Below are 13,933 nucleotides of genomic sequence, written 5' to 3'. Positions count from 1 at the left end.
ATGTACATAGCTAAAGAAAGTGGAGAATGTATGAAGGATATTTTAAAGTACAATCTATTGCCATCAGATATGCTGTTTGATGACATGGCTTTCCCACTAAACCAGTAAAACATCTTTTGTTGCCTGAGCTTGAGAAGCAACTGGAGATGTGAGATTACTGCTTTCGATAACATGACATCATAGAAACTGCTGTTATTGTCGATTTTATGTCACAAGTTCGCCAACAGAATCAAAGATATGATTTTTTATTTTATTTCTTTGCTTTTGACAAACTTTGGGCAAATGCAGTGCTGTACCAAAGAGTAGACAGAGTAGATTTTGTGTTTGATAGTTACATTGAACAGTCCCTTAAAGAGGGGGAAAGAGAACTATGAAAGAATGCTGATCCAATCAAACTGATGAAGATAGAATGTGATACTCCTATTCCTGTTCAGATGGACAGGTACTTGTCTTCCCATCAAAAATAAAGAGATGCTCCAATTGGCTGCCAGTAACTGTTTCATCTACAATGTAAAAGTGATGAGCATGATTACAGTGTTAAGTGGAATCATGACAGGAGACAATAATAACAGAGACACAGTTATAGTTAGAAAGCAGGAGGATGGAACTTCCTCTGAGCTTCAGATCTCTGATGAAGAAGCAGATGTTAGAATGATAATCCATCTGTTCCATGTTGTTCAGTCAGGAATGAAATGCCTCATAGTAGTATCAAATGACTCTGATGTAGATGTACTCTTCCTTTGATATATATTTGAACTATTCACAGTTTGGAAGAAATGTGGATAAAAGTAGGAGTGAGAGTAGGAGTGCAAAGCATCTTAGAGCTACTCTGTACAGTATTCTAATTAAGGCACATATCATTACAGGGTGTGATGTCACAAAACTCCATGAGATGGTCAATAGAGATGGGCCACACGGCCAGAAGCCATTGCTTGGCCCTAAAGACGCTGAACTCCCTACCTGCTCTCTTGTAGGATGTTCACGTACTGGAGTCCATTGATCTCATTATGGCTTCCGCTGCCTCACCTCTCCAAGATCCCAGAGCAAACTGGGCATGGGATCTGGGTGCAACCTGGCCATAGGGGCCAACTCCTGGAATCTGGCCATCTGGTTACACGACAAGACATTGGCATTTCCATTATATAGTCCCGGTATGTAGTGGGCAAAACTGGTAAGATTATATTGAAGGCAGTAGGAAATCATGGCCCTTACTAATCTCATTATGTGAGGGTTCTTAGATGACAATGAATTTACTACATGAATGGTGGGTAAGTTATTACACCAAAAATGGACTGCAGCATTGGAGAGAAGCTTGGCCCAAAGCCCAACTGCCACTACGATGGGGAAGAGCTCTAAAAATGTTAAATCCCATTTCTCTCCAATGCCGAGTTCACTACTGGGTGCACCAATGGTTGCAGAATATGATGCCGAAACCAAGTGAGCCAGAGGTGTCTGAGTGGACTTGTAGCTGTGCCTCCAGTAATAACTCTTTTCTCCAGAACGATACCCATTGTACTTAATCAAAAAGGTCTCCCAGACCGCCTGCTCTCATCTTGACCAACACCCATCTGTGATGAAGAGGGTGTTTTGTCCTCCTCAAGGCATGGCATAGACTCTGCAAGCAAAGTTCAGATGCCCAACTAGTTCTTGCAGCTGCCAAAGGGTGACTTTGCAGGCCGAACTGCCCTGGGAAATCAATTTACAGAGTGTGTTGAATTTCTCAGCCAGGAGACTGCAGCACTGCAACGTGGACTCAAGTTGAATACCCAAAAAGGCCAATACTGTTGCAGGACTGTCTGTTTTTTCCTGGGCAAATAGCACACCAATCTCCTCGGCAAAAGACTCAAATTCAGTCATGGAAGTTCTACATTGTTTGGAGTGTGCTGGGCCCGCAAAAAGGAAGTCATCCAGTTAATGTATTGAGTTATTAGAACTGGTGTGATGTCTCCAGGCCCACTCCAAGAAGGTGCTAAACTACTCTAACACAGAGCAGGTTATAGAGCACCCCATTGGAAGGGGCAATCAATGTAGAACTGGCCCTGGAAGGAAAACCCCAAAAGGTCGAAGTCATCTTGATACACGAGGAGAAGGTGAAAGGTGGTTTAATATCACACTTTCCCATCAGTGCTCCCTTCTCACAGCGCCGAACCATTCACACAGCACTGTCGAAGGATGCATAATGTACTGTGCACATTTCTGATGGGATGTCATCATTGACCGATGCGCCCCATGAGTGTGACAGATTATGGCCTTCTTAAGGACGATGCCTAGAAGGGACACACTGAGCAATGGCAAGGGGGGGGGTTTGAGAAGGGGCCCAGAACATGGCCTGCCTTCACTTCCTTGCCAATCTTATCCAGTACCGCGATGGTTGGAGCCACTGTAGTTCTGGCATCCTGGGCCTGGGTTTCTTGAGCCAACTCGGTCGCAGAGGTTACAGCTGAAGCACTGCCAATCAGTCTGTTAGTCTCTAAAGGAGCCGCATGATCTGAAACAGCAGCCTGAGCCCAGTTAGAAGTGCACCTGGTACTAGGCCCTTTCCCTGGGCCAGAGCCCTTGGCCGCATTTGATTGTCGTTTAAGCCTGGCGTTATCCTGCTCCAGTGCTGCACAGCATTTCAGCACTAGGGTAATGCCGGGTGTCTCTTCATCTAATGAGGAGAATGGCTGCTACAGGGGATGTTTATCCGGGGGGTGCACTTTGCCCTTTCCCTTTTTGCCACCCACTGCTTTTGAGGGGAAGTATCCTTGTAACTGGGGCCCAGTGCCTTGTATTCCTTGCCCCAGATGTATGGCTTGTTTCAGTCCCCACTGAACAGCTCAAGGTTGTGGGTATGAAATTTCCAACTCTAAACAATGTTCCACCCTTGAAGCTTTGGCCACAGTGGGGGTGAACTCGCTGCCACTATGATCCCCAGGAAGCTTCTCAAGTTCAAGCAGTTCACTAGCCTGAAAAGGACAGCAGTGCCGGGCCTGATTTATTCTAAATAGGGGGATATGAGGAACGAGCAAGAGATATGTGGGGCCAGTTCTCTAGCCTTGCCACCAGCATGTGTATTTACCCAGCTGCATGTCGCTGGGCTACCCATGTGGTGCGGGCCTGGTCAAACCCAAGAAGCTGGCTAGGCTGGTGTTAGTTCCAAGTGAGGGGCGCCCCACACAGTGAAGGGGGTGCTACTCTGTGTCCCGGTAATTCCGGGGAATGGTTGGCTGGGTCTAAGCTGAGCTGGCTGGGGGAGCAGGGTCAGGTGACGTCCGCTGCGAGGTGCTGGGGCCCAGGCTAGAAGCCACAGACCTGACGATATCGGGAAGAGGGGAGGGGGGATGTAGCATTCTTCCCTTCTCTCCTGGAAACGTCAAGGGAGGGGGATCCTGAGGCAGACACTAACAGGCCAACGCCCCTCTCCTTCACCATTGGCTATGCTCTGACGATGCTGTTTCATCAGAGATGGAAACAGAAAGAGGCTGAGAACCACATGGGGCTAGCCTTTATAGGCTTGACTGCACCCACACTGCATGCATGCAGAGCACACGTGCAGTGTCCATCTGGGTCCTTCCTGACTGCAAAGACACCTCCCGCCCAAGACACGCCAGCTGGGCGGGGAGCAGGCTTCTGGTAAACTTTGGGATGATCTGTTGGTAACTTTCCCATTTTTTCCAGATACCATGATGTATACTGTACCATAGTCACCAGAATTACATCTGTAAGCGTTCTAGTAGCTGAAATAGGTGCAGTTAAAATTTGGTGGCAGGCATTTTGAAAGATGGCATCTAGAAAATCTGTTCCAGAATATGGTGATGTCTACCCAATTTTTTCTGGTTCTCTTACATATTCTAGGTGGTTTTGTTTGCTACACAAATCAGAAGAGAACCCTTTACAGGGCTTCATTACAGGGACTGGATTATCAATGGGCTAGACTCAACAATAGGTCACTGTGACTCCATTAGATCTAGCCAGCTATTGTATGCAAAACCTGGTGGGCACAGCTGGGTCAGATTGCACCCACACACACAAAACTTCACCCAACCAGGTTTCAGTCACACATGTTTCAGTCAGCTTGTTCATCCAGAATTAAATCCTGGAGTGCAACACTCTTCATTAACTGATCTGGCTTTAAGCAGCAGCACTTTCTAACCTGATAGATCTCCTCTAGATCAGTCAGGAATGTGAAGGTTGCATGGTGAACAAGAAGGAGGTACAGCCACATGATGTCTCCTCTCCCTTCTCCTCCATGGGCCTGCTCTGTCTCCACCACCATACCTTCCTCTACTTAAAACAACAGTAAGCAGCACCCTTATTCCCACCTCCCCACCCTGCCAGACATAGCTCTTTGGTGTTCTTGTAGCTATGCTTTTAGCATTAGCTTTCTTGTGGCAATAGAAACAGTTGTGAGTAGAGCAAAAGCTAAAATATCTGGAAAGAGGCTAAGTTAGGGTGACCATATGAAAAAGAGGACAGGGCTCCTGTATCTTTAATGGTTGTATTGAAAAGGAAATTTCAACAGGTGTCATTTGTATATATGGAGAACCTGGGGAAATTTCCTCTTCATCACCACAGTTAAAGCTGCAGGTGCCCTGCCCTCTTTTAAATCTGGTTACTCTAGTATAGCTCCTGCAGCTTTAACTGTGGTGATGAAGAGGAAATTTCACCAGGTTCTCCATATATACAAATGACACCTGCTGAAATTCTCTTTTCTATGCAACTGTTAAAGATACAGGAGCCCTGTCCTCCTTTTCATATGGTCACCCTAGGCTAAGTATCGTTTTGATTTTGAAACTCCAAAATCTGCATATGGAGAATGGCATCTTATGAAAATATTGAAATTCAGAAATCAGATTTAAAATTTTTATCGTAATAGTTCATTTTATCAGCATCACAAGAAATGGACGCTGATAAAAGGCACCTGGACAACCATCTGTCAGGTGTGCTTTAGGGTGGATTCCTGCATTGAGCAGGCTTTATAGGCCCCTTCCAACTCTATGATTCTATGATACATTGGGCTACGTTAATCTTCTGGGACATCATTCCCACCATTAAAAAAAACTAAGTAGGGGAATTGTCTTGTTCTAACCCTTTCTCCCCTTTTGGTAATAGATGAAGAAACTAGCAAGACGACAACAACAGCAACAGCAAGATCAGCAAAGCACACAGAGGCTTTCTTCTGGTAAGCTCTGCCCTCAACCTTCATCTGTCACGGAAACTTTCTGTCACTCTCCATCTTCAGCCAGTATTCTGGAAGTAGGAGGTGGGTTCTCTTCCTCTCCAACCCCCTGATAAATACAGGAGTCCACCTTAAAGCATACCTGACAGAAGGCTGCCCACCTGTCTCTTCAATGTCTGTAGTGTGGGAGAGCCCACGACCTCCCTAGGTAATTGGTTCCATTATCCTGCTGCTCTAACAGTCAGGAAGTTTTTCCTGATGTCTAGTCGGAACCTGGCTTCCTGTAACTTGAGCCCATTATTCCATGTCCTGCACTCTGGGATGATTGAGAAGAGATCCTGGCCCTCCTCTGTGTGACAACCTTTCAAGTATTTGAAGAGTGCCATGCTTTTTATGGTTTTAAATTTTGTATATTTCTTTTTAATGCAAACTGATAAGAGAACTTCGGCTATGGAGCAGTATATAAATGATGATGATAATAATAATAATAATAATAATAATAATAATAATAATAATAATAATAATAATAAGGCTCTCTTCTTAGGGCTTTGTTTCCAGACCCCTCATCATCCTTGTTGCCTCCTCTGAACATGCTCCAGCTTGTTTGCATCCTTCTTGAAGTGTGGTGCCCAGAACTGGACACAAGAGAGGCCTAACCAGTGCCGAATAGAGGGGAACCAGTACTTCATGTGATTTAGAAGCTATACTTCTATTAATGCAGGCCAAAATAGCATTTGCCTTTTTTGCAGTCACATCACACTGTTGGTTCATATTCAGCTTGTGATCTACAACAATTCCAAGATCCTTCTTGTTTGTAGTATTGCTGAGTCAAGTGTCCTCCGTCTTGTAACTTTGTGTTTGGTTTCTTTTTCCTAGATGTAGAACTTAGCATTTATCTCTATTAAATTTTGTTCTGCTGTTTTTGGACGAGTGCTCCAGCCTATTAAGATCACTTTGAAGTTTGCTTCTGTCTTCCAGAGTATTAGCTATACCACTCAATTTTGTGTCATCTGCAAATTTGATAAGCATTCCCTACACCTCTTCATCTAAGTCATTAATTAAAATGTTGATGAGCACTGGGTCCAGGACTGAGCCCCGCTTGTTGCCTCTCCCCAGTTTGAGAAGATACCATAGATAAGCACTCTTTGAGTATGATTCTGTAGCCAGCTGTGGATCCACCTAATAGTTGTTCCATCTAGCCCACTTTTAACTAGTTTGCTGATCAGATGATTATGGGCTACTTTGTCAAAGCTTTGCTGAAGTCAAGATATATTATGTCCACAGCATTCCCACAGTCCAGAAGGGAGGTTACCCAATCAAAAATGAGATCAAATTAATCTGACAGGATTTGTTCTTGACAAATCCATGTTGGCTTCCAGTAATCACGGCATTATTTTCAAGGTGCTTACAGATTGACTGCTTTATAATCTGCTCCAATATTTTACCAGGGCTTGATGTAAGAATAACTGGTCTATAGTTTCCAGGTTCCTCCTTTTTGCCCTTTTTGAAGATAGGGACAACATTAGCCCTCCTCCAGTTGTCTGGAACTTCATTCGTCTTTCATAATTTTGCGAATATAGTAATAGACAGTGGTTCTAAGAGTTCTTCTGCCAGCTCCTTTATTACTCTAGGATGCAGCTCATCAGGCCCTGGAACTTTGAACTCGTTCAAAGAAATTAGGTATCCCTTGACCATTTCCTTATTAATCTCAAACTGCAATCCTTCCCCTTCAGCTTGTACTTCACTTTTTCCAGGTGGGTCATAGAGCTGCTTTTTGGAGAAGACTGAGCTAAACTAGGAATTGAACACTTTGGCCTTTTCTTTGTCATCTGTTATCAATTTGCCATCCTTATTAAGCAGTTGATCCACCATTTCTTTTCTCTGTACCTGAACAAAGCCTTTTTATTGCTTTTAGTATCCCTCGCAAGCCTCAGCTCATTCTCAGCTTTAGCCTTTCTGATGGCATTTGTGCACTTCTGTCTGTACTCTTCTTTTGTAGCCTGGCCTTCCTTCCACTTCCTGTATGTATCCTTTTTTGTTTTCACGTCAGCTCTAAGCTTTTTGTGGAGCTACATTGGTTTCTTCCTTTGTCTTCTACCTTTTTTCCTAGTTGGAATTGCTTGTAATTGTACCTTTAAAATTCCCTTTTTAAAAAAAATTCCCACCCATCTTGTATTTTTTTTCTCATTAGCGCCACTTGCCATGGGACTTTTCTTATCATAGTTCTGAGTTTATTAAAATCCAGAGTATGTGTATGGCTACACTCAGCTTTTGCTTCCTTTAAAATCAAGAACTCAAGTTTGATGTGGCCACTTTCCCCCAGAGTCCTTGTAACTGCTGCTTTATCCACTAAGTCATCCCTATTGGTCAGTATCAAGTCAAGGATAGCCAATCCTCTAGTTCCTTCCTCCACTTTCTGTAGGAGAAAGTTATCAGCCACACATGTCAGGAATTTCTTGGAGGGGCCCGTTTTGGAAGAATTTGTCTCCTAACAGATATCAGGGTAATTGAAGTCCCCCATCACTTCTTATTGTTAGGCTTGGAAAAATGATAAGTTCTTGACTTGGGGAGGCTGTCACAAGATCTAAGGGCCATAACGTTTCATTCACTTTGCCTTTACACTAAGACCTCCAACTGCTATATTGTTCCTGAGATGGCACATATTGGTGTAGGGGTGAGTGGGCATGTCTGTCTTGAACTTGAAAGTAGGGGTGCTAGGAGAGCTCACAACTCCTGGGACTAGATGTTCAAGAATGCAGAGGGCGGGCATCAGTAGAGACGATAGAAAAGAGAATTGGAAGGTCCAATTCCTAAGAAAGTGATCTTATGAACTCATGCCTTTGACTCTCCCATGTCTTCCAGGTCAGACAAACAATGTCAACAACACTGGGCTTGAAAGAATCATGAACTCATACACCACCTTGCAACCACCCCAACAAATGTTGGTTATTGATCAAAGTGTCTACAGCTCAGACCCCTTCCGGCAAGGGCTCACTCCACCACAGATGCCAGGGGACCATATGCACCCTTATGGTAAGGACTGAAGAGCTGCATGTTACAGATTCTGAGGCAGCCATAAATTGAGTCAAAATTTTAATATGCCGTTCCCCTAAAAAAACCCACAACCTTATACTTTCGGTATGCTCATTGAAAGCCCTCAGCTGGACCAAGATGAACCCCTTAACAGTACCAACTTAGGATGTCAAGAACCCATGGAGAAGTACTCCTGGGAGTTTGCCCCAAACTCTTTGGAATTTCCTTTCTTCAAGGAGATGAATTTTCAGAAGTCTTCTAAGACAATATTTATGCTGGGAATTGGCAGCTAGGCTTAAGCTAGTGGAGTATGAGATCCTAAATATGTCTTATCTTTTCTACTGATTCCAATTTTATCTGTATTTATCCACTTTGGACCCCTGGGAGTGGCTTAGTAGATGGCAGAAATCAGAAGGAAGTTCTCATGTGTAGTTGAGCATCTTCCATTCATTTCAGTGGTGCTTATATGTGAAAACCTCTACTTTATTGTGCCTCCATTGAACCATTTTTTTCTTCATCTGTCCTGAAGGTTCTGAGCCTCTTTTCTGTGAGATGGATAGTGATGACACCTCCCTCAGCAACCTGGGTGATTGTTTCTTAGCAACTGTGGAATCTGGGCCCTTACAATCAAGGATGGGAAACCCAATTGACCACCTGTATTCAATGCAGAGCTCCTACTTCACATCTTGAGGACTTTGAGGCCCTGAGCAGAGCCAGTTTTGGGCTCTTGCAGATTTCAGCCAGAGAGAAGGTGGAAGAAGACTACAATTAAATGTGATTGTTTGTTTCACTAGGAATCATAGAATAACATGTGAAACCAGGAACTGAAAATCATTTTATGTATTTGGAAATTGCTAACTTCATTTCCCATTTGGAAAGTCTAGTGAAGGCCTGGAACATTTGTGAAGAATGTTTCAAAACTCTGTTCTCCATTTGCTAACTAATTTATAGAATTGAGTTTAAAGTTTTGAAATGTCAAAGAATGGAAAAAAGCAAGACATAGTTTTCTTCTGTTTTATTTGAAATTCTCTAATTCAAATTGCAAAAAGTAGTACTTTCAGTTTAGCCTAGATCTGCAATGAATATTCCCCACTTTCAATTTTTGGATTGAAATAGCAGTTATGGTAGGTTAGAAAAGTCTCCCAAAAGTACTTATACTTTTCAAATATTCATCTTTTTGCAATCTTTTTGGGCACGATGGTTTCCCATGGATGCTGCTGCTTTGGTATCATTTCCCCCTTGGTTGCACTTCTTTCCCCTTCCTCAATTAGTCACCATCAGAGATTGCATAATGACTAGTATAACATCAGAATGTTATGAAGTCAATTAGATTTGACTACACAATGATATCACTGAGGGCAAGTGAGAGTAACAGCAATTTAAACAAATAAGTGAGCATTTTTGCAAGGAGTGAGGGAGGAACATTGAAAATGGCAGGCATTTTTGACACTGCTGAAAACGTTTACAGAGAAAACATGACTAATTTTTTCATGCAGATATGGAAAACTGGAAGCTTTTTAATCTCCCACTTTACTATATGAGATGGCTGGCAAGAAGCAAGAATGTCTGTGTAGCAAGGTGTATGATTGAATGAATGTGTGTGCAGATAGGGTGTGCAGTGTGTGCAGATAGGGTGTGCACTTGTACACACAGTACTGCAGCAGGTTTATCCCTAATAACAGAAAAGTACGGTACAGCACAAAAAAATTATTTTCTGTGTGAATCTTATTTAAGGAATTGCTTGATGCATTTAAGTTATGTAATGAAAGAACTTGATTCTTTAAATAAAATATTGCATTTAGTTTGCAAAGACTGAGAGCAGAGAGAAGGAGTAATCTCAGTTTTCAGTTTTTGATGTTTAAAATTTCCTCATTCGTTTTCAAATGGAAATCCATGTCTGGAAATATCAGGGTGACCAATTATTCCTTAGGCATGCAATCAAGCTCTGTTAAAATCAAGAAATCAAGAATGCTGCCATTGATTTCAATGTAATTTTGGTTGCATTCATTGTTAGTTCTGTGAAAGAGAATTACCAGAAAGAGAAAGAGAGTCGAGTCTTATCATATAGCATCAACAACAACAAAAAGTAGTTGGAAATCATTCTTCTAAATGAATGCATATTTCAAAGCAATGGAAAGATTGCCTTTAAAGTTTCTAATCTGACTTCAGAGTACATAAACTATGGATTTCATGGCCTATGAAGAGCTTAAGAATCCTCCTACTAACAGTCAAAAGGGACACTAATGAGCTAAAATGGTTGACTCCATCCAGATGCCAGAACTTGCATTATTGCTGGTGATTATACTATTTAATGGATGGATTTACAAAAGCCAAGCAGAATATGAGAACCTGACCAAAAACACCTACGTATGTATCCAGGTCACAACTCTAGAAAAGACTTCCAGTGAATTCTGTAGGCCATGAACCACAGGAATACAAACGACGTACTTCTAGGTAAAATAGACTAGCTCAGTCTTCTGCCTCCTGAATAATGGACTTTGCCAGTGTAACCAAGAAAGCTACTATTGATCTGACCAGAGTGAAGGATCACACAGCATATTTCTCTTTAGCGCTCTGAGACTGCCATCTACCATCTGGCCCACAGTACCTTAAAAGGATTGACTGTGTAGGGACTGGGGAGGAGCCAGGCGCGTGGGTTCCTCTGACATGAAGCTGAGGTAATCCAGCAGTCTGACTGCTTTTTCTTTCTTGGGCACTATGGCAGACAGACAAGAGCTGGAGAGTTGCAGCCCCACAGTAGAGCAACCTGAGAAGCTGAATTGACCATGCTCCTCTCTGTAGTATGAGGCACAGAATTATTCCCCTCCATCCTACCCCCAAAAATGTGATTGGCAGTGGGTTTAAAGCTGAAGACAGACAATATTTCAGAGTTGAAGACAGACTGAAAACAGGATCACTAACTCAAATGGGGTGTGCACTCACTCCACTCTTTCCTCTGCTAAGACAGCTTTTGCAGGCTTATGTGTTGTTTCAAAAACTTGTTTGACCAAAGTCAACAGTAGGATAAAAGAAATACCAAGAGAATACGAAGTGAAGACTCTCACTTTCAACTCTTAAATACCAGTGTCCGAGTCCAGTATAAAAGAAAGTACTTCACAATCTGCCATTAGTATCAATGGCAATTAGTATAAATGGCTTGTTTAAATAGGATTGGGTGAACAATGTAGAGGTAGAACTATCAGTAGCATTTATATGTTGGGGTCTAACAAGAGGAGACAGAGAACTCCATCATGTTCTGCTTGTGAGTCTGAAGCCCTTGTTAGTAGACAAGTAGTCCATTGGGATGACCAAGAATGGCAGGGTAGTATAGAAGCCTCCGGGTTGGTTGAGAAGTGGCAACTCTGTTAAGCATTTGGATACTTCAGGCCTACTAAAGAAAGTGGAGATCTAGCATGGAGTCACATAACCATGTATTTCAACTGCAAGCCTGGCCATTCTGAAAATGACTATTTTTGATTAATCCTATCTATTGTGTGCAGGCTTTACCAATAAAGAGACTAGGGACTCTTGCATGCGATAAACTTATCATATGGCAACCACTATGTTTATTCACCTCTACCATACTACATATAAATGTCTTGGGGTGAAATCTTGCTGACCCTTCATGTATAGAATAGTATGTGGAGCTACTTTATAGAAGTCAGCATAGCCCTGCCCTTTCCCACCAGATTCCTCTGCACTAGGCTACCATAGTGCTGGGCAAATAGCATCTCAACAAGCCTGTACCCTCCAAGATGAGGCCTTCCAAGCTTCCCCTGGGAGCATCCATCAGTTTTCTTCAGAAACAGGTGACTCCAAATGGGGCCATAGGGGAGACTGGCCAGACAGATGCTCCCAAGGGAGGCAGCAGGACAAGGGTGACCTGGTCACTTGGATGGGGTGGCTCTGCTCACAGTTCTACCCTATAGGTACAGCAGCATTGCACTCAAAGGAGGGGGAGATTATTGTTACCATTGTGAAAGCATACTGCATTCATGAAAAATGTTCTCAGTATTGGCATTTGGGGGGGGGATCATATAGAATCAATTTGCAAACTTTTCCATGTAAAGCCATATTTACATGGATACTTTCTTCCCTTGCCATTTTTTTTAACCTCTTTTATGTCTCTGAAAAACGTTCTTTCCTTTAAGGCCTCTGCTGAGGTTTGCACAGACACGGCATCATCATCCCTATTATAGTTTGTGTTATATATTAATATTATGCTCTTTACTCATAAATTATGTAAAAAATGTTGGATGAAAAGTAGCTGTAATGCTTTAGGTTTGGGCCATGTTAGATTATACACTGAATGTAACAGAATTTGACAAGTTGTTGCAACTGCCACATCGATGGAAATGAGATTAAATGGGGGGAAAGATCAACATACAAATGAGAGTTTGTGAGAGTTTGTTGAAGAGGTGATATGGAATAGTGGCTCAGAGTTTAAGCCAAGGAGTCCTCAATTAAAATCTTACATAAGCCGGGAATTCTCTACATGGATTCAGCACCAACTATGTCACATGCATTATAGCACATGATGTAAGTGAAGCTTCAAGCAAAAATCACTACTGTGTAGTGGAAGAGGGCAGGCTAATCTGACTGAGTCCATAGCATAAGGAGTGGAGATTTAACTGCCCTCATCTGCCCTGGTCCTGACAAACTCTTCCACACATATTTTTTTTATTGTACAACAATAATATATTTATTGCTCAATCCACAGATCATTGCAACACACATACAAACTTGACATTTTGCTATACTACATATGATAAAAATTACATATGGTTAAAAATTACAGAGCTTTCAAATACGTAACATGCATTACTGAAAGGATAGGAAGATCGGAGCACAGCGGACATATAGAAACCTTTAATTGCTTCTCAGTGACATTTCATTTATATCTCTGAATCTTTATAACAACGCACACCAATAGTATCTAAAAACTTTGCTCTACATCTGTTAGCTTTCACTGCGAATAGTTCAACCCTTTGTATCACATATGGGTTGGTTGAATGTAATAAATACCTCAGTTTTTCCTTAGCAACCCAGTATTTCACTTTCTTTAAAAAAGGCTCCAAATAACTTTTCCTTATATCTATATATAAGGGGCGGTCAAATACATAGTGTGTTATGTCCTCTGGAACTGGCTCTCCACAAACACATAACCTGTCTTCTACTGGTATCCGTGGAATCTCCCTCAATTCATCACAGTATCCATTTGTTCAAACCTTAAACGTGCGAGGGCTTTCCGGTGTTCCATTTTCATGGGTATTGATAGGTATTTCTCAAGTTGGTGCAGATATTTTGTGCTAGCTAGCCAGTTCGCTGTTCTTAAGGATGTGAGCGCTGTTATACACCTAAAATTTGGCTTGAGAGGGAAGTTAAACTTTCCAGTTTGTGGCTCAGTGGTAGAGCACCTGCTTTGCATGCAGAAGGTTCCAGGTTGGATCCCCGTCATGTCCAGGTAGGGCAGGGAAAAATCCTGTCTGGAACCTCGGAGAGACACTGCCAGTCAATTTTGACGACTGTGGACTAGAAGGACCAAGGATCTAACTCAGTAAAAGGCAGCCTCCTGTGCTGCCTTTTACTGAGTCAGCAAGAGAATGTCAAGACTGGCAAGAGGATTTCAGATAGAGGAAGGGGCAACAGCCAGCTGTTTGTCACCTTGCAGCAGCATTCAGTCCAGCCGTGCTTTTTAAACAACCAACCAACAACTAGGTCTAATGTGTAATGTAATGT

The 13,933-nt window shown here is 42.4% G+C and overlaps 1 protein-coding gene across 1 annotated transcript in view; it reads left to right on the top strand.

Moving 5' to 3' along the window:
- The window catches only part of LMX1A (LIM homeobox transcription factor 1 alpha), a 120,735-nt gene extending 111,851 nt beyond the window's left edge, over window positions 1–8,884 (top strand). The window contains exons 6-8 of the mRNA XM_063116864.1: window positions 5,095–5,164; window positions 8,024–8,194; window positions 8,724–8,884. Of these exons, the coding sequence (XP_062972934.1) occupies window positions 5,095–5,164; window positions 8,024–8,194; window positions 8,724–8,884 (402 nt within the window). The remainder of the gene's footprint in view (window positions 1–5,094; window positions 5,165–8,023; window positions 8,195–8,723) is intronic.
- The last annotated feature ends 5,049 nt before the right edge of the window (window positions 8,885–13,933 follow it).

The sequence above is a fragment of the Elgaria multicarinata genome, chromosome 1 (genome assembly GCF_023053635.1).
Source record: "Elgaria multicarinata webbii isolate HBS135686 ecotype San Diego chromosome 1, rElgMul1.1.pri, whole genome shotgun sequence".
In the NCBI taxonomy this organism is placed as follows: Eukaryota; Metazoa; Chordata; class Lepidosauria; order Squamata; family Anguidae; genus Elgaria; species Elgaria multicarinata.
Note: the sequence above shows the minus strand (reverse complement) of the source record. Positions and strands in the feature narration are given on the sequence as shown.